Source organism: Mesoplodon mirus (assembly GCF_964341445.2).
Source record: "Mesoplodon mirus genome assembly, chromosome: 7".
NCBI lineage: Eukaryota > Metazoa > Chordata > Mammalia > Artiodactyla > Ziphiidae > Mesoplodon > Mesoplodon mirus.
In genome coordinates this window covers 115,700,643-115,721,259 of record NC_138983.1, presented here as the reverse complement: position 1 = coordinate 115,721,259, position 20,617 = coordinate 115,700,643, and the positions used below count along the sequence as shown (strand labels likewise).

At 33.8% G+C, this 20,617-nt stretch overlaps 1 protein-coding gene across 1 annotated transcript in view; it reads right to left on the bottom strand.

Moving 5' to 3' along the window:
* Positions 1–11,842: 11,842 nt before the first annotated feature.
* GUCY1A2 (guanylate cyclase 1 soluble subunit alpha 2) overlaps positions 11,843–20,617 on the bottom strand; it is a gene marked incomplete at its 5' end in the record, with an annotated part of 408,577 nt that continues 399,802 nt past the window's right edge. The window contains one exon of the mRNA XM_082627462.1: positions 11,843–12,617. Within this exon, the coding sequence (XP_082483588.1) occupies positions 12,410–12,617 (208 nt within the window). The 3' untranslated portion in view covers positions 11,843–12,409. The remainder of the gene's footprint in view (positions 12,618–20,617) is intronic.

Sequence of the window (20,617 nt, the reverse complement as noted above, 5' to 3'; positions counted from 1 at the left end):
AATATAATTTGAAACACTGAATTAAAATTTTATAATTAATGATACATGTTTAAGAGATGCAGTCACCGTTGAAAAACAAAAGATTGCTTGACATTTCAAAATATATTCAATTTAACCATGCTTTATGGATATATTATTACGTATCATATTATTTGATAACATTGTAATTTAAGTTTGCGATAACTAGATTTTTAAAAGTAATGATTTATAAAGCATAATCTGATAATAAAATAGCAAATGCCCAATATTGTTTACATTGCAAGCCAAACTAAAAATTTAGACCCATGTGATTACAGCAAATGAACTGGACAAAACATTAAAATAATTCAGGTATCTGGTTAAATAAAACCTACCCCATGTAGAGGAAGTGAATGAAGGCCTAGCATGATATAACAATTTGTTTTTATTAAGTGGGTTGGGAAACCTACTTATTATTACATGGTACTGGAATGTTTGATGGAAATGCTTTGACTATTTACCTTATACGTTGAAATCAGTAGGCAAGTTTTTGTTTGTATTTGTTTTTAATCTAAAGTACTGTTAGGGAAATGAGAACTTTTGGTTTTGTAAAATGGCTACTCACAGCTGAAGTGTCAGAATTCTGGTATGTTGATTTTGAAATGAGGAATGATATGTATTACTTCTGGAATGCATTTAATTGGTACATTTTAAAAGCATAATGAGACAGCTTTGTCACTTGATTATCAAAGTCATAATGTAATTACAGGTAGTTGTTATAAAATTTTATAGCTTTTCCCCAGCAAATTTTTCAGGAAATTTTTTTTTCTTAAAGCTGTTAATTCAACTCTAAGAAAATCAGAAAGCCTTTTTGTCCATGGACAATTTTTCCATTTGAACCTAACCTGACTTATCTAGTAGTAAAAAACTGCCATTATTATGTGACTCAATTTCCACACAGTTGGAATAATTTTTGCTTATCTCCAAATACTTAAAGGAGACAATGATTTTGTTATTTTTCCCAATCTGGACCTTAGATATCAATTTAGTAAGAGGCAACAAAATAGAGGGAGAAAATGGGACTGTGGCTCACAGCTGTTCAAATGTTATCTTAATTCTTCTTAATTTCTTCTGTTTTCCTCAGCCATATCTCTTCCATTTTTACATTCATTATTGAAAATATTTCCCTCAAAAAATAAAATTGGTAAAGGTATTGAAGGTCATATTTCTTCATGAACAAGTATTAAGATTCTCTATCATTTCAAGACAAAGGTTTTCTTAACACTGAAAATCACAGGAAGAAAGTAATTTGTATTTTCATAGGTGTCAATTTATATGGAAGCTGCCTACTTTTTCACAATTTCAAAATAAATGTCAGTGTGGAATAAAGAAAAGTTGATCAACATAGAAAGTCTTCCCTTTTGAAGTTTTAACTTTTCTGAATTTTTCATATCCCTTCCTTTGACTGACTACCTGATTTGTTACAGTAGAAGATCCCTGAGGTGTATAACAAAGAAGTCCAAATGAGAAGTAAGAACCAAAATTCAAATGTATTTGACTTACTGAAGCAAATCTTTCCAGAGAGAAAAAAGAAAGCTGTATTATTTCTACATAATTTTCTGTTAATGAATACAAACCAATGTATGTCATGTAGACAACTTATTAAGAAGTTTGAATGTAATATTAATACACTAACATAAAAAAAGGAAGGAATAAAATTTTCAGTTTTAGGGATTAAAGATTGCTTAAATCTTGTTCAAGACTTGTTCAAATTATTGTAGTGCTAGGGGTATCTAAAATGAAAAACATACTCTTCTGTCTTCCTCATTATTACACTTTTAAATAAGATATTTCACTTCTTTTCCATTATGGATCATATACTCTGCTAGAAATGATTGAATTTTCCCTGAAAAAAAAAAGGTTTTGGATTTGGATTTGTCAATGGTTGATCCCTCAATATAGCTATCATAAAATGATCCAACCTGTGATTTTGTACTTAGGAACGTGGTAATTTTTAAATTCTAGTCAAAAAATCAAAACTGTGGTTATAAACATCGATCTGAATATATGCTAAAATCTAAAGACATAGAGCTAAGAAATTTGGAATACACTCTATATTGCTTTTTCAATACAGTAGATATAAAATTGATAGGAAACATTTTCAAACCCTCAAAAAAGAACCCAAAACACCATGCTATGCAAAACTGAGTTACAGAAGGGTATACAGGATGCAAGACAGTGCATTGGTCATCTATAGGCAAAGAGCCAGTAAAATCAAGTAGTAGTTGGTGTATTTGCCTTATTGGGAAGTAGTTTTTAGAAAACAATTTCCCTACAGATAGAAGAAGTTTATTTTCTATTTCAGTCTTTAGCAGTGTGGTATCCAAGGAAAAAAAATACTATGTAAAAATAAGAGGATTTTTCCAAATTAAGATATTTGTAGCAGTAAAAAATAGATTTTCCAAAAAGGGTGACCCTGATACTTGAAAACATGTTTAACTTCAGTAGAAAAGAAAACCATGTTATTTTTTAAAACTTATGTTTCTCTTAACTGATGAAACCTCTATAGATGCCAAGGTCTCAATTGTCTAACATAAGAATTAATTTCTTCTTCTTGATAATACTTTCTAGTCAAATAATAGAAAAGCAATTTATCTGAAACTTAAAGCCAAGGTTAGGCTCTGATTTTAACCTGGTAATTTATACCAATAAAATTTGAAGGGGGGATTTCCTGTTGTTGATAAACTATCTGGCCACTCCAACATGGAGTTTGCTTCACTTTAACTATGGAGAATTGAACTTTTTTAAAAAAGCTTATAAGTGGCAGGGGAATTTTAAGTGGTTATACACAAATATGTTTATACAGATCATCCCATTCTGAGAAGAAAGCCATACTCTCTTGCCAACTTTGAAAGTTAATGAGGAATGCTTCTTGCAAGTCAATAAAAGTAGAATTGTTCTAGGAATTGAGGTTTCATTAAGTATGGAAATGCACAGCTTCTTTTTGTCAGAAATTATGTAGGAATATTTATATTTATTGTTCAAAGGATATGAAGGTAAGTTTTTAGATTTTATTTAGAGACATTGAGATTCTTGCTCTAAATCCTTTCATAGTCAAATTTGAATACAGTATACTTGTCTTTTATCTTTAACCCTTATATTATTAAAAACAGTTTTATTATTTTAAGTAAAAGAATGTTGCCAAATTTGTAAACCATGGCTCAATGCCAAAATTTGTAACTTTGTCTTATTTATGACATCTTCTACATCTTTCCTGCAACAACTGGAAAACATAGAGAAAAAAATAATTGAAATGTAATTTATAATTCTTTATTATCTCCAGGACATAAAACCTTAAGGAATCCATCAACAAAATTACTATTCTTTTTCAGTGCTGAACCACTTGATACCTTTAGAAAATTTTCAAAAGTCTTTAGCATTCTGAATTTCGGATATAAGTAAGTTGATTTTCAAGACAGCAAATCTTCGTCCCAAATTAGTTTCCTAACTGATAACTCTGATTAAAAATTGTTCAGGTTTGTTTCTTCCTTTTAAAATTTCTATTCTAAACAAACTCTGCTAGAATTAACTAGCTACATATAAGTGAAACATCGTTGAATGATGATTAGAGACTACTTAACCACTTAATTTTAAAAGACTGGGAGTACATCTTCATCTCTCCCACAGAATACCATCAAATGCTGTGGGGTAACTCTCTCCCCAGTTCCATTTCTTTGGAACATCCCAGAATAAGATGGATAGGCCTGGAGTCATAAAGGCTTTTATCTACTCTAAAGTTGAGCACTTGTTTTGCTTGCAGCTGAAGCCCAATTTGAGAACAATGTGAAGAAGAATATGGAATAGAGTATAGCCCCCTAAAGCCATTTTACAGATGTTAGTATACAGAATATTTCTCATTCTTTGTGATTAAATTTTCCACCTAGGGAATGATATAATTTCTATAATGTCAAAACAAAAAAAAATGATGTATAAAATGAAATTGTATTCTTCTCATGGAATGTTAGCTCAGCCAGCATGCTATAAAAGGAAAAAAAAAGTTTTGTTTTAATATCACTTGAACACCTATAGTCTGTTCTTTTGTGTTAATTTTAGCAGGCTTTTCTGTGACATACAGAGGGGCTGGTATTTGGCCTTCTTTGTTCCTTAAGCCCAGATGTTCTCACACTTTCATTTACCTTCATCACTGTAACCAAGACTAGTTCTATCTGCCACCTTCAGAGAGTTTCTATATATAGCTTTGTGAGTTTCTAATCCCAGTTTCACTGATGTGTGCCCCTGCTGAGAGGTTGCTGCTACCTCCTAAGAAAACTGAAAATAGCTCCTGAGGGATTTTTTCTCTTTTCTTTTTAAAATAAAAATGAGCAAATATTCATTTGGCTTTCACTAAACTACATGTGTCTATTATGAAAACTGCTTCCCTTTAGGAGTATATATACTTTCACAAAGAAAAAAGTTAAATCTCTTTGCTCAATCTCATCTAAAGTTCCTGCCCATCCCACCCCCTCCATCTGTCCCCGTGTTCTGAGTCTGACGTGTAACTGCCAGGCAGTAAAATGGGAAGAATTGTCTTTAAAGAGTGCGGGGGTGTGAAGAAGAAATTTTGCACAATTTTGATTTTACCCCAACTAAGACATTACTGTCCTACTTATATTTAATTATACTTAATAGCCCACAGTAAAAATTCATTTAGTAGAATCCCTTCTTTATCTCCAACTAGCCAAAAGGCCACAGCAGAAGGTTAAATATAAACCAATTCCTTTATTTTTAAAATATGTATCAAAAGAATTAGAAACAAGCTACTACTTAGGCTTGCCATTTAGTTTTTCTTGTCTCTTCTGTTTTCAAATAATAAGCAATAGTACCTAAGTCTAATATTAAGAGTGGTCTGATCAGCAACAAGATGAATTAACTGAGAAAATAGATTCACTATAATTTAATGGATTCAAATTAATTATTTTTTATTATTTATTAACAAAGGCATGCTTATTAAGCGTTAAGCATCCAATGATATACATAAAGGTGATTGTCAAATGCTTTCTCAGTGGGAAAATAACACTTTCTCAGTGACTCAACAACCCTGTTTGATTTTTATAGGAGAATTTTATAAATTGTGGGTAGGAGGATGTTAAGTTTTGCTGTTGGTAATAGGAAGGTAAAATACTAACAAACCCACCCACGACTCTAATTGTGTTCAGATTCAAGACTAGAAGAGAGTTTAACCATCTAGGCAATAATAGGAACTGTAATCTTATTTAGAGGCTTAGGAATGGATTCTAAGCTTTATGATTTTGCTAAATAATAATCGGATGATTAGAAGTACCTCAGTGTATCATAAATTTACTAGTTAGTTTTAACTGTAATCCTAATCCATTATTCTAAATGATGGAGGAGTAATTTAACTATTAAAGGACTGATTATTATTGACTGTGCCACGATTAAAATTATATTTTAAGGAAAGTAAAAATATGAATTATTCATTTCAAAACCTACAAGTTTAGTGGTATCATCAAAATGGCTGAGAATGACAGGTTATTTTAAATATGACTACATAAGGATTTTCAGACATTTTAAAATTATACTACAGATGAATTTCAACCAATCATATTCTGAAGCCAAAATAGTATTGTACTTACTAAACATTTACCATCACAGAGAACAGTGATAATAATTCTTTTTATCTTTAATCTTTCATCATTTCAGACCTTATCAAACCAACAGAAGAATTAATTAACTTGTCCCAAGATGCATCTGTATTTTTGCCAAGCCTACTCTCGATCAGCTTATCTAGCCCATACTATACTTTTGCTCATTTATCTATCCTTAAACACTCCTATTTACTATATAGCACAAAGATCTGAAAATCTGGGTAACAATACATACACAATCTTTTGAGAGGAATAGAAATCATATTATGATAGGTATCAATAATTATACATCAGAAACAATCTGATCAAAATATATTAATTACTTCATAGCATGTGTGCAAATGAAGGAGTTGTGAGAGAAATTAAGCATGTTATCTGCTCAGATAATTATCTATCACTTACTGCTCATTTTACTGTAGTAGAATGGTGAATATCTTTTAAAAGTCCACACTACCTATATTATTGCTTATATAAAACATTTCTCTGTTTCCCTAAGGGTTCTATGAGGTGCACAGAAGTGCAAGTTTCATATGGCATCATCATCATGGCTTAGATTATTGCTTGAAAGGTTGTTATAAGATATTGCTAGGAAATAAGTTTTAGATGAATATACAATTCAATGAGAAAAGTACAGAGTGAGACTAAGTATCAACTTGGTGATGTTTCAAACATAAAAATCAAAACATTTGGGAATAAGGCTGTCACTTTGACATTTGCTTCTCTGTCCTAACGTTCATAGTTCATATCTTGTTGGTAAGGATCAACAAATATTGTTATGTACTGCACAGCTCTGGCAGTAACTAAGAAAGTTATACTGTACCTAGTATGTCTAATAGCCCTATAGTGAGCAATATTCATCGCTCATGCTTATCAGTGTTGATTTGAAGCTTGAAGACTTATGCTCAAAAAGCAGACTATAAATTTGAAACCAAAGCTAAAATTAAAAACTTATGAAAGAAATAATGCTATTAAGCCTGGAGTATTTAGCTTTTCAAAATAAGTATAAATGAAATAACATATTTCTATCTTAGTCAACTTGCATTTATTCCTAGTAATTGGGATTATTTGAATATTCTTCATTGATTCCCAAATCTGGCTGTATATTAGCATTACCTAGAGTGATTTTCTAAATACAGATTCCTAGGCCTCCACCTGCGATCTACTGAATCCAAATCTCTCAAGGTAAAGTCCAGTAATTTGTGTCCCTAAGGTAGTCAGATACTGCCAAGCTTCCTAAAGTAGTCAGGTACTGCCAAGCTGATGAGTTGAACCACTGAACAGGAACCATTGAACATTTCTTAATAAGGATGGAATTGGCAATGAAGCACATGGCTGAAGCTATGGTCTGGTCACAACACAATAGGAATAAGACACAGGAACTTCCCTGGTGGTCCAGTGGTTAAGAATCCACTTTTAAATGCAAGGGATGCGGGTTCAATCCCTGGTCAGGGAACTAAGATGCCACATGCTGCGGGGCAACTAAGCCCACGTGCCACAACTAGAGAGAAGGCCGTGCACTGCAACTACTGAGCCCGAGCACTCTGGAGCCTGCACGCCGCAACAAGAGAAGCCTGCGTGCCACAACGAAGGCCTAATGCAGCCCAAATTTTAAAAAAGAAAAATAAATAAATAAAGACAGAAATTTTACTTCTCTACATCCCAAGTCCTTCCAAAATGTCACTCTTTTAAATCATGTAGTATCTACATTCAACACACAGACAATCACACACACACAGAATATTTATTACTTTATAAAACTAAAATTATTCTACAACATAAGATTAGCTGTGATTCTTCCTATTTATAAATGTATCAATGACTTTTTTTTAATGAAAGGAAGAAGGAAGGAAAGAAGGAATAAAGGAAGGAAGGAAACAGAAAGGTGACAGGAAAATAATATTTAGGCTTCAACTGTTTGAATCAAGTGTGAGGAAGGAATTTTGCACACTATCTCAAAATGCTCTGACAAAATTTATGTTAATCTGTGTATAATATCAGTGTCTGTTCTTCTTTCACCACTGTGAGGAGGCTTAATTTGAGTCCACAGCTGGGGTCAGTTTATCCATTTAACAATAAAATTCTTTCAATCATGTTAACACAATTTATGTGTATGTTCAATCAGCTGGTTGTAAATTAAGTGTATTCATATCAAGAGCTATGCTTAAAGAATCATCACTCAGACTGTGATATGTTAAACTTTAATAATTAAGCCTCTGGTGCATCATGTTTTTCAGGTTATATCTAATAAGATATGCTTATAGAAGCCTCTGAAATGACATAATTTTTGTAGCTGAAGATCTATAGTTTAATAATAGAAATACCCAGGCTACAATATGGGGCTTTGTTCTCAGACTTGAGTTTCTAGGTACTGTTGGCTGAAAGACATCTGGTGCCCCCCAGAGCCTATTCAGAGCCATGTGTAACTCATTCTGAAGGAACATTTATGGAAGTTGTACCAAATGCTTGCAGCCAGATAGTATTTTGAAGAAAGCAGGGAGAAGCTACAGGTGTAAGTAATGCCCTAGCACAACTGAGAATAGTTAGTTCACTTCAGCAGTGCTTTGTTACTTGGGCCTAGAGTTGTGTGGGTCTTGCAATCTGCCCGAAACAGGCATCAACAACTCTTTCTATGGCCATGTTAGGTTCAGTGCTACAGAGGGAATGGTGTTTGACAGAGCCAAACTTGACTTGGTGAGATGGTTTCCAGTGACAGTATAGAGTAGGAGAGGGTCTGGGCATTGGTTAAGTTGTGCTTAAAATGCATGACAAGACAGAAACCTACATGTAGAAGTTTTACTGTCTGCTCTGATGATCCACAAACTTGCCCTCAGCAAGTCAGGAACCCAAGGAGCCTTCAAAAAATATATTTAATAATGGTGATAACCTTGAGCTCCCTCTTCATACCTCACAACCTCAAATATACCATTTCAACTGGTATCAATATGATTCTGTAGGAAAAACACAGCCTGGCAGTTTTCCAAATTCTCTGTGATTTTGCCTTTTGTATCTATCAATTTAATTTTGCTTTATTGCTGTAACTCTTTGGAGGAATTCAAATTAAGACTTCCTGCACTTGTGAATGAGATTTTGCTTTATTTGTTGTCCTATTTTGTTCTGTTTTTCCTGGAGAGGCACACAATTTTGCACTTTCACAATAAAACACTATGTTCCTGTTACTATTGTCACTGGATAAGAACAGTGTGAGACCCCGAATGTTCATATTTGAAGCACTGAATCCACAAACCCACTCTCAAGTCTCAGGCATCAGTGTCTGTCTCAGAGTCACAATAGGTCATACACAGCTCACTGGATTCCACACATAATGAAGTATTAAAAGGGAAATCAAAACTATTTGAAATATAAAAGAAGAGATGAACATCAAGGCAGATTTTAGACAGTTGGACCAAACTGTTAACTAGAAGCTGTTTCTTCTTTCCCTTCTCCACCCAACACTACAAAGCCAAGAGCCTCAACTATATGTGTTCTTCAGGCATTGATTATTATTCTTTTTATTATGGCTGTTACCTATTTATTAAGGTTCACAAAGCACATACTGTGCAGTATATTTTGGGTGCATATGGGGTTTCTGACTTTGTTATATAACTCATTTATTTGTAAACAATGACATTCTCTCCATCAAAATGATACTGATGCCAACATGAAGCTTTGGTACTGATGGCTAGTCATAAAGTAACTTCTTCAAATCAGTTGCTGGAAAGAATACTGAAACAGAGGGTCTATATGTGCCAAACTGGATCTTAAAGTATCCATTTTAGAGTGGGTTAGAGCCATTTCCCCAATTAAATAACGTTTGATTTCTAAAGGGACATCCATTTAAATTCCATTTAATCTGCCATGCTAAAATGCATGATGTATGTTAATAGTTTGTACATGAGAATACCGTATAGATATTAGTCAAATGAAATACCAACAGCCACCCATTATTACAATCACAATTCCTAATGGAGGATACATGTATTGTATTCTGTAGGACATATAAAAATGCAATGCTTTTTCACAGCCTCTAAATTCTATGACTGCAGCTAGAATGAAATGCCATTTTATACCGTATTTTGCAAATACATGTAGGAATAGTGTAGCTATAATAAGTCAACTGTACTAGGTTGGCAATATGGTAATAGATCAGACCATTGCCTCAGACTATACCTTCAAAGATACATTTAGATTATATTCTATGAAAAATGTAGTTTACATCTTGTTTGTGATATTTAATAGATCTCTGGCATATTCATTGTGACATTTGTGACAATGTAAATAGCTACTCTTCCCCAAGTAAAATCATATAAACTAAGAAAGAGCTTGTTATTTTTCTGACAAATTGAATGTATATACAATTCTTTTCCCAAACCCTATCACCAAGTACTAGATAATGAAGTGGATTGTCAAGGATGCTTTTAAGATATGCTTCCCACAGGTATTTTTAAGTATGGAGAGAATAACCATATGTTTAGAATAGTTGCTTAGACAAATCTTTACAAAAAGTAGAGAATAAGATTGGATGATTCCTGGAAGTCCCTTTCAGCCTTATGGTTAAAAAACACATTGTTTACGATTAAAACACTTATGATTTCCTATATCACAATAAGCTTTAAGTTACTGTGCACAGTAAGCAAAAATGACTTCAGTGAGTTTTGTTCTCTCCCCATGCTCCTGTGCTATAAGAAGCCCATCAGCATAGCTGAGGTATTTCCTATCCTTAGCAGGAGGATTGAAGTGCTCCCAGAGCCTGTTCTTTCCACACTGACTGTAAGCCTGCCCTCTATTCCCTGTGAAAGAAGTGAGTTAATCTCTCAGCCCCCTAAAGAAATTCTTTTGTGAGTAATTATTTCCATGAGAGAACCTTGTCCTCAGCCTCCACAGCCTCCTATAAACACCCTGGTCTTCTTGCCCACATGTGGTTAAAAACAGAAACCTAGACCCAAGGAAGGGAGGGACAGGCAAGGATTCAGGTCTAGGTCCTTTTTCTACATGCAAAGTGTTGCATTAGTGTCCTCTTAAGCCCCAGAGAGAGAACAGAGTTCAACAATTATAAAAATGATCACGATTATAACAACTAATCTGCAATCTAAAAATATTTTCTAGCTGTATACTTAGAGAACTTAAAAACATTAATTAATCTTCACAGACTACATTGGACACTAGTTAATCTGTTCCTTAACTGAGTTATTTCATAACCAAATTCTAATGCAGTCAAAATCCCTAACCAGAAAAAGTATATTGTATTCAGTAGACATAAGCTACCAATGAATATACCTATCGGAGTAAGAAAATGTCCACCACAAGGTTTCAAGGAAACAAATGTTTCCAACTCATTAACCTCAAGAGAAACTTAGATTCTATATCTGATCCAAAATAAGAAACTTTGGACACACTGTGCTCCTAATTTCAGGGTGAGTCTGTAATAATATTTTCATGCACTCTTAATTAATGGGAACAGGTTTTCATTTAGCAGAACAAGCAATGGAAGCCTATCTGTAACTTTGGTGATTACTAGGTCTGAAGGTTATACATACTTCAGTGTTAATGAAGGTGATTCACTGAACTTAAAAGCCACATCAAATAAACTGCAGAAGAACATTAAAAAAAAATCTCAAATCCATAAAGTACAGTTTTTTTTCCTTGTTTTTATTATGAAAGAATAAACAACCTTCTTGGCAAAATATCCTACACCTTTTTCTCACTAGTGCCAGTATCTAGTGATTTGCTCCCATGAGGAGCAGTTAGTCCTTAGGAAGCATCCATTGAAGAAGGTGACAGGGGCAGGGGGGTGGACTTACATGTCATTTAGTAGGATGTTGTTTATTAGAATTTAGCACATTATAAAAACTACCTATATTTAGAAGTGCTAAGTTGAAAGGGTGCAATGTAGCAAATCATTTTATTTTCACTGATATTTCTTAGAAGATAGCAAAAAGACCTTTCTTTAATCTTGGTTACAGATACATACATTTGCTATTAGGAAATGCCATTTCCTCTGGATTCTATGCTACATTAATCAAATCTAAAAGCTGTATTTACTAAGCAGATATACTATGCTTTCTCAGCATCTGAAATCCTAGGTTATGTGTATTTTCAATCTAAGCACTTATCTCTCTAAATAAGTGAAACTATATTCAATTAATATGTTGGAATTACATAATATACCAACTATACAGTAGCAGATTGTGAAAATCTAATAATGTTAATGCTGTGTGAAATTATCTAGAAGAGATATGTATAAAAATAAGTAATATCCCTAAAATATTTTGCCAAGTTACAGTTTTTCCTGCTGGGAAGTTTACCACACTACCATGATATATGTATGAAATGTCTGTTCAGAAAAACAAAATTAGAAAATATTCCTTTCATACCCACTCACTAAATGTAGGAATATATAATCAAAACTGGCTCTCAAAAGTGATACAAATATATAGAGAAAGATACCTGTATGTGTGACAAACAAGAAAACATGGAACCTATTTATTGTTTAGTTTTGAAAGTGGCCTCACACTTGTAATTAATTAAAATACATATATATATTATACATAATATATATATGACCAAAAACACTCATAAGAATGGATACATCTTATTTCCCCTTTGCCCTTCAGTTTTTTATTGACAGTCATCACCCTCCTTTTTCTAGGATTATTGCCTGACATAACAGAAATTCCACTACTTGTTCTCCACAGAGCAGTGAAAGATAAACAATGTTTCCATTCTCCTGTCATGACCCATGTTCTGGGCTTGTGCTTTTTGGAGGAGTCTTTGATCTGTAGCAGGTCTCAGAGGCTTGTCTCCCGGAGGAACATTGTGCCAATGTTGTAGGAAACCTTTTTTATTCTCGATGAAGAAAGAGAAGGCTTTGGCTGCTTCGGACCAGTTCTTACCTCCAGGAAATAGCAGACCCCAGAGATTTCCTTTGGAAAGTTGTCTGGAAGCTCTTCACGGGACCGGGGAATGAATGTGAAACTTTCTTCTCGTTTTAATAATCTAAGAAGAAAATATATAATGTGAATCATATGGGCAGGGGAGATGAGAAAAAATGGACACAAATTTTAAAGACTCAGGAAACCTATCAATGACTGAGCTCATATTAAATGCCTTCATTCTTTGTAGAGATGTGGCCTTCATTACATTCTAAATACTAGGAAATATTATTTCTCAGGAGAAAATACCTTCACGCTATAATAATAATTTTAAAAAAGCAAAGTTGTTCTTGGTGCTACTGGAAAATATTTGTTCAAAGTTGATTTTTTCCTAAACAAAAGGCTAAAGAAACTGCATAATACAAGTTTTTATTCAAACATGCAGTATTTACTCTTTGTTTTAAAAATCTGCCTAACTCTGGAGCACTCCTTTAATGTTTTGTAGACTCTCAATAAGATTTAAATCCTATGTGTCATACACATAAATCAAGTTTTTAGCTTTGTAGAACAACAGTCATAATTCCATGTTTCTGTGATATCTGGTTACTGATTTCTAGCAACACATATTTTCTAAACTCACATTTAGAAAATATTTGTTTGTCACTTATTTGTCAAACAGCTTGACTCGTCCCATATAGTCATAGTTAAAGACAATTTTCTAGTACACTAATACTGGAAGATTTATGCTTGTCCAGTTCCATGAAATGTTCAGTTTGATAGCCATATCTAAAAAAGTGGTCCAGCAATTCAATTTAATTCAACATCTTTTATGGGCTCCTTCTTATTGACCTAGAAAAATCTCCTAGATTCTGTTGTGAATATAATAAGTAGAACACACCAAGCTAAGAAGCTTAAAATTTTGTCAAAAGAGATAGACACAGAGAATACAAGAAACAGAAAATAAAAACTGAATAAGCAAACAAAAGCCACAGTAATATAAAAGTAATATAAAACAATAGGCTAGATGCCATAAGAAAGGTGAATCCAAAAAGTGTCGAAGCCCAGAGAGGGAAAAAGTTTACAGTGGGATAACCACTAAACCTCCATGGATGAAATGGTACTTAAAGGTGGGCAGAATTTCAACAAGTGAATGCGGAGAACAACATAATCAAAGGTTTAGATACAAGAAAATTATGATCAGGATCAACATGTTTCCAACTATTGGATACCATTATAGAATGAGGTAAGAGTGAGAGTTAAGGCTGAAGCAGTAGGTTAAGACAAACTTTTGAAGTCCAAAACTAAAAGTTTAGACTTTATTTGGAAGGAACAGTGGAGCCAAACCTATCACTTTTTCCCTAAAAACAACTCATATTCCTAAGATAGGTAAATGTTAATAGCAGGTCCAAGTTATTCAGGGTAAGAGGTGGGTTGGGGGTGAAAGGAACCATTATGACAGAGAAAAGGCAAAGTCAAAAAGCCAGTGAGTGCAAGGAGAATAAACAATGTTTGAAAAATGTAAGATCATTGCACAAGCAATGATAATCATCTTTACACTAAAGAGAAAAAAAGAATCATTCCTTGTCAAAAGTTCTTAATGGATAAAAATATTATCTGAAAATAACAGTTGGTAGTACTAAGAATTCTTATAATGTGAGCAATCTATATTTACCCTTATGAATAACTGTTGTAGTATTTTGCCTTATAAAAGATTTTTTAAAGATTTTATTCTTACTTGTTCAGTTTATTTATTGAATTTAATTTTTATTTTATGTTGGGGTATAGTTGATTTACAATGTTGTGTTAGTTTCAGGTGTACAGCAAAGTAGTTCAGTTGTACATATACATATATCCATTCTTTTTCAGATTCTTTTCCCCATACTGGTTATTATAGAATATTGAGTAATTCCTTGTGCTATATAGTAGGTCCTCGCTGATTATCTATTTTATGTATAGTAGTGTATATATGTTAATCTCAAACTCCTAATTTATCCCCGTGCCCCATCTTTCTCCTTTGGTAACCAGAAGTTTGTTTTAGAAGTCTGTGAGTCTGTTTCTGTTTTGTAGATAAGTTCATTTGTATCATCTTTTTAGAGTCCACATATAAGTGATATCATATGATGTTTCTTTCTCTGACTGACTTCACTTAGTATGATAATCTCTAGGTCCATCCATGTTGCTGCAAATGGCATTATTTCATGCTTTTTTTTATGGCTATTCTATTTTATATATGTACCACATCTTCTTTATCCATTCCTCTGTTGATGGACATTAGGTTGCTTCCATGTCTTGACTATTGTAAATAGTGTTTCAATGAACATTGGGGTGCATGTATCTTTTTGAACTAAGGTTTTCTCCAGATATATGCCCAGGAGTGGGATTGCTGGATTATATGGTAGTTCTATTTTTAGTGGTTTAAGGAACCTCCATACTGTTCTCCACAGTGGTTGTACCAATTTACATTGCCACCAACAGTGACTGAGGGTTCCGTTTTCTCCACATTCTTGCAAGCACTTGTTATTTGTTGACATTTGGATAATAGCCATTATGACAGGTGTGAGGTGATATCTCATTGTGATTTTTCCTTTTTAAAAACTTCCAATTGACCATTCCTTTAAAAATATTACACAGTGATTATATTAACTAGGGATATAGGTAAATGAGTCTCATTCTAACATTTCAAAATTCTTTCAATTAACATCTCATTTATTCACATAATGTAACTCCATGCAAAGTCTAAACATGCTCTTCTCTGACAAATTTATGGAGGGTAAAAGTGAGTCCAGAGTAAGATAGAGTGCTTTGCTAATGGGAGCAGTAAGACAGTGTTGGCACTGAAAGTAGAGTCCAGACCTGTTAACTCCTAGTCAAGCTTAGCACTACAATAAATAATAAAGCTACACTAAGATAGTTTTTTTTTCTTCCAGTGTTATTGAGATATAATTGACATACAGCACTGTATAAGTTTAAGGTGAACAGTATAGTGGTTGGACTTACACCATGAAATAATTACCACAATAAGTTTAGTGAACATCTCATATAAATACAAAATTAAAGAAACAGAAAATTCTGTTTTCCTTATGATGAGAACTCTTAGGGTTTACTCTCTTAACAACTTTCATATATAGCATACAGCAGTGCTAATTACATTTTTCATGTTGTACATTACATCCCCAGTACTTATTTACCTTATAACTGTTAGTTTGTACCTTTTGACTACATCCATCTAATTCCTGCTTCCCCCACCCCCATCTGGTAACCAGAAATCTGATCTCTTTTGCTGTGTTTGTTCACTTTTGAGGTATCGTTGACCTACAACACTATATTAGTTCCTGTCATACCCAGTAGTGATTTTATATTGCTATACATTTCAAAATAATCACCATGATAAGCCTGGTTACCATATGTTATCATACAAAGATATTACGTAATTATTGACAATATTGCCCACCCACACTGTACATTTCATAACCATAACTCATTTATTCTGTAACTAGAAGTTTGTGCATCTTAATCTCCTTCAACTATTTCTCCTTCCCCCAACAAGCTCCTTTCTGGCAACCACCTGTTTGTTCACAGTATACTTAATGCTGGCTTTGTTTTGTTATATTCAGTCATTTGTTTTGCTTTTTAGCATCCACATAAAAGTGAAATCATACAGTATTTGTCTTTCTCTCTCTGACATTTCGTATAGCATGATACCTTCTAGGTCCATCCATGTTGTCCCAAATGGCAGATTTCATTCTTTTTTATGGCTGAGTAATATTCCATTGTATGCATATGCCATATCTTCTTTATCCATTCATTTATTGATGGGCACTGAGGTTGCTTCCATATTTTGGCTATTGTAATAAAACTGCAGTGAACATAGAGGTGCATGAATCTTTTCTTATTAGTGTTTTTGTTTTATTCAGATAAACATCCAGGAGTGGAATTTCTGGGTCATTTGATAGTTCTATTTTTAATTTTTTGAGGAATTTTCATACTGTTTTCCATAAGGGCTGCACCAATTTACATTCCCTCCAACAGTGATTTAGGGTTCCATTTTCTCCACATTCTTGGAATCACTTGTTATTTGTTGATATTTAGATAATAACCATTCTGACAGGTGTGAGGTGATATCTCATTGTGATTTTTATTTGCATTTCCCTGATGATTAGCATCTTTCCCTTTGCCTGGTGGCCATATGTATGTTTTCTTTAAAAATGTCTACCTAGGTCCTCTCCCAGATTTTAAATTGTGTTTTTGTTTTGTTGATGTTGAGTTGTAAGTGTTCTTTGTATATTTTGGATATTAACTCCTTTTTGGATAAGTGGTTTGCAAATATCTTCTCCCATTCAGTAGAGACCTTTTTTATTTTGTTGGTAGTTTCCTTTGTTGTGCAAAACTTTTTAGTTTGATGTAGTCCCATTTGTTAATTTTTGCTTTTGTTTCCCTTGCCTAAGGAGACATGTCCAAAAACATATTGCTAGAACCAATGAGAAAAAGCATATTAGTGAAGTCTTCTTCTAAAAGTTTTACAATTTCAGGTCTTATATTTAAGTCTTTAATCCATTTTTATTTTACTTTTCATATGGTGTGAAAAATTAGTCCAATTTGATTCTTCTGTCCAGTTTACCGAACACCATTTATCTTTTCCACATTGCATTTTCATTCTTCTTTTATTTATTTTTTTTTTGCAGGACACGGGCCTCTCACTGTTGTGGCCTCTCTCATTGTGGAGCACAGGCTCCGGATGCACAGGCTCAGCGGCCATGGCTCACGGGCCTAGCCGCTCAGTGGCATGTGGGATCTTCCCGGACCGGGGCACGAACCCGTGTCCCCTGCATTGGCAGGCGGATTCTCAACCACTGCGCCACCAGGGAAGCCCCATTCTTCTTTTTTGTATATTAATTGACCATATGACTGTGGGCTTAATTCTGGGCTCTTTATTCTGTTCCATTGACCTTTGTGTCTGTTTTCTGCCAGTACCATACTGTTTTGAATTACTGTAGCTTTGTAGTATGGTTTAAAATCAGGGAGCATGATACCTCCAGCTTTGTTCTTTTCTCTCAAACTTATTTTGGCTATTCTGGGTCTTTTGTATCTCCATACAAATTTTAGAATTATTTGTTCTAGTTCTGTGAAAAATGCCATTGGTATTTTGATAGAAATTACATTGAATCTGCAGACTGACTGAGTACCATTGTCATTTAACAGTATCAGTTCTTCCAATCCATAAGCATTATATATCTTTCCATCTGTGTCATATTCAATTTCTATTCTCAGTGTCTTATAGCTTTCTGAGTATGGGTCTTTTTCCTCCTTTGTTAGATTTATTCTTAAGTATTTTATTCTTTTTGATACAACTGTAAATGGGATTGTTTTATTAATTTCTCTTTCTGACAAGTTTGTTTTTAGTGTATAGAAATGCAACTGATTTCTGTATATTGGGGCTTCCCTGGTGGCACAGTGGTTGAGGGTCCGCCTGCCAATGCAGGGGACATGGGTTCGTGCCCCGGTCTGGGAAGATCCCACATGCCGCGGAGCAGCTAGGCCCATGAGCCATGGCCACTGAGCCTGTGTGTCTGGAGCCTGTGCTCCACAACAGGAGAGGCCACAACAGTGAGAGGCCCGTGTACCGCAAAAAAAAAAAAAAAAAAAAAAAAAGAAAAGAAATAAAAAAAAGAAATGCAACTGATTTCTGTATATTAATTTTGTGTCTTGTAACATTAACAAATTCATTGATAAGTTCTAGTAGTTTTATTTTGTGGCATCTTTAGGATTTCCTATGTATAGTATCATGTCATTTGCAAAGAGTGACAATTTTTCTTCTTTTTTTCCAGCTTGGATTCTTTAAAAAAAATTGTTTTGTGTGTGTCTGATTTCTGTGGCTAGGATTTCCAATACTGTACTGTATAAAAGTGGTGACAGTGGGCATACTTGTCTTGTTCAGGAAGAAATGCTTTCAATTTTTCATTATTGAATATGATGTTGGCTTGGATTTGTCATATAAGACCTTTATTATGTTGAGGTATGTCCCCTCTATACCTACTTTATTCAGAACTTTTATCATAAATCTATGTTGAATTTTGTCAAAAGCTTTTTCTGCATCTACTGAAAAGATAATATAATTTTTATTCTTCAGTTTGTTAATGTGGTTTATCACATAGTTTGATTTGCAAATATTGAACCATTCCTGATTCCCTGAGATATATCCCACTTGATCATGGTATATGATCCTTTTAAGGTATTGTTGACTTCAGTTTGCTAATATTTTGTTGAGGAGTTTTACATCTATGTTCATCATTGATACTGGCCTATAATTTTCTCTTTGTTGTGATCTCTTTGTTTGGTTTTGGTAACAGGGTGATGCTGGCCTCATAGAATGAGTTCAGAAGTGTTCCTTGCTCTTCAACTTTTTGGTAATAGTTTGAGAAGATTAGGTGTTGATGCTTCTTTAAATATTTGGTAGAATTCAACTCTGAGTCCATCTGGTTCTGCACTTTTATTTGTTGGGAATTTTAAAATTACTGATTCAACTTCATTACTGGTAATTGTTCTGTTCATATTTTCTATTTCTTCTTGGTTCAGTCTTGGAAAATTATACATTTCTAGGAATTTGTCCATTTTTTCTAGGTTGTCCATTTAATTGATGTATAATTGTTTGCAGTAATATCTTATGATCCTTTGTAATTCTGTGGTGTTGGTTGTAACTTACTCTTTTACATTTCAGATTTCATTGATTTGGGCTATCTTTTTAGTTTGGCTAAATGTTTATCAATGTTGTTTATCTTATCAAAAGTTCATATCTCATTTTCACTGATCTATTGGTTTTTAAAAAAATTCTCTATTTCCTTTATTTCTGCTCTGATCCATATGATTTCCTTCCTTCTACTAATTTTAGGTTTTATTTGTACTTCTTTTTCTAGTTCCTTCAGGTGTGAGATTAGATTATTTATTTGAGATATTTCTTGTCCCCTGTGGTAGACTTGTATTGCTATAAAATTCTCTTTAAGACCTGCTTTTTGCCCCATCCCATAGATTTTGAACTGTTATGTTTCCATTTTCATTTGTCTCAAGGTATTTTTTGATTTTCTTATTGATATCTTGATTGACCCATCAGTTGTTTAGTAGCATATTGCTTACCTGCCTCTTGTTTGTGATCTTTGCAGTTTTTATTCTTATAGTTCACTTCCCTTCTTATACCAAATCAAAAAACATGCTTGATCTGATTTCATTTTCCTTAAATTTACTGAGACTTGTTTTGTGGCCTAGCCTGTGATCTACCCTGGAGAATGTTCCATGTACACTTGAAAAGAATATGTATTATGCTGCTTTTGGATGAAATGTTCAATATACATCCATTAAGCCTATCAAGCATAATGTGTCATTTAAGGCCAGTGCTTCCTTATTGATTTTCTGTCTGGATAATCTGCCCATTGATGTAAGTGAGGTGTTGAAGTCCCCTACTATTATTGTGTTCCTATCAATTTCTCCCTTTACATGTGTTAATATTTGCTTTATGTATATTTAAATGCTCTAATGTTGGGTATATATATTTACAATCATTAGATCTTCTTCTTGATCATTAAGTAATATATTAATTTGTTTCTTGTTAAAGTCTCTCTTTTAAAGTCATTTTGTCTGATATAAGTATTGCTACCCTGGCTTTTTTTTTCATTTCAATTTGCATGGAATATCTTTTCCCACCCCCTCACTTTTGGTCTGTGTGTATCTTCAGATGTAAAGTGAGTATCCTAAAGTCAACATATATGTATCCATTCAGCCACTGTATGTCTTTTTTTTTTGGAGCACATAGTCCATTTACATTTGTAGTAATTATTGATAGGTTTGTACTTATTACCATTTCATTAATTGGTTTGGGGTAGTTTTTGTATTCCTTTTTTGTTCCATTTTTCTTCTTTGCTTTCTTCCCTTGTGATTTGATGATTATCTTTTTTTTTTTTTTTTTTTTGCGGTATGCGGGCCTCTCACTGTTGTGGCCTCTCCCGTTGCGGAGCACAGGCTCCGGACGCGCAGGCCCAGCAGCCATGGCTCACGGGCCCAGCCGCTCCGCGGCATATGGGATCCTCCCAGACCGGGGCACGAACCCGCATCCCCTGCATCGGCAGGCGGACTCTC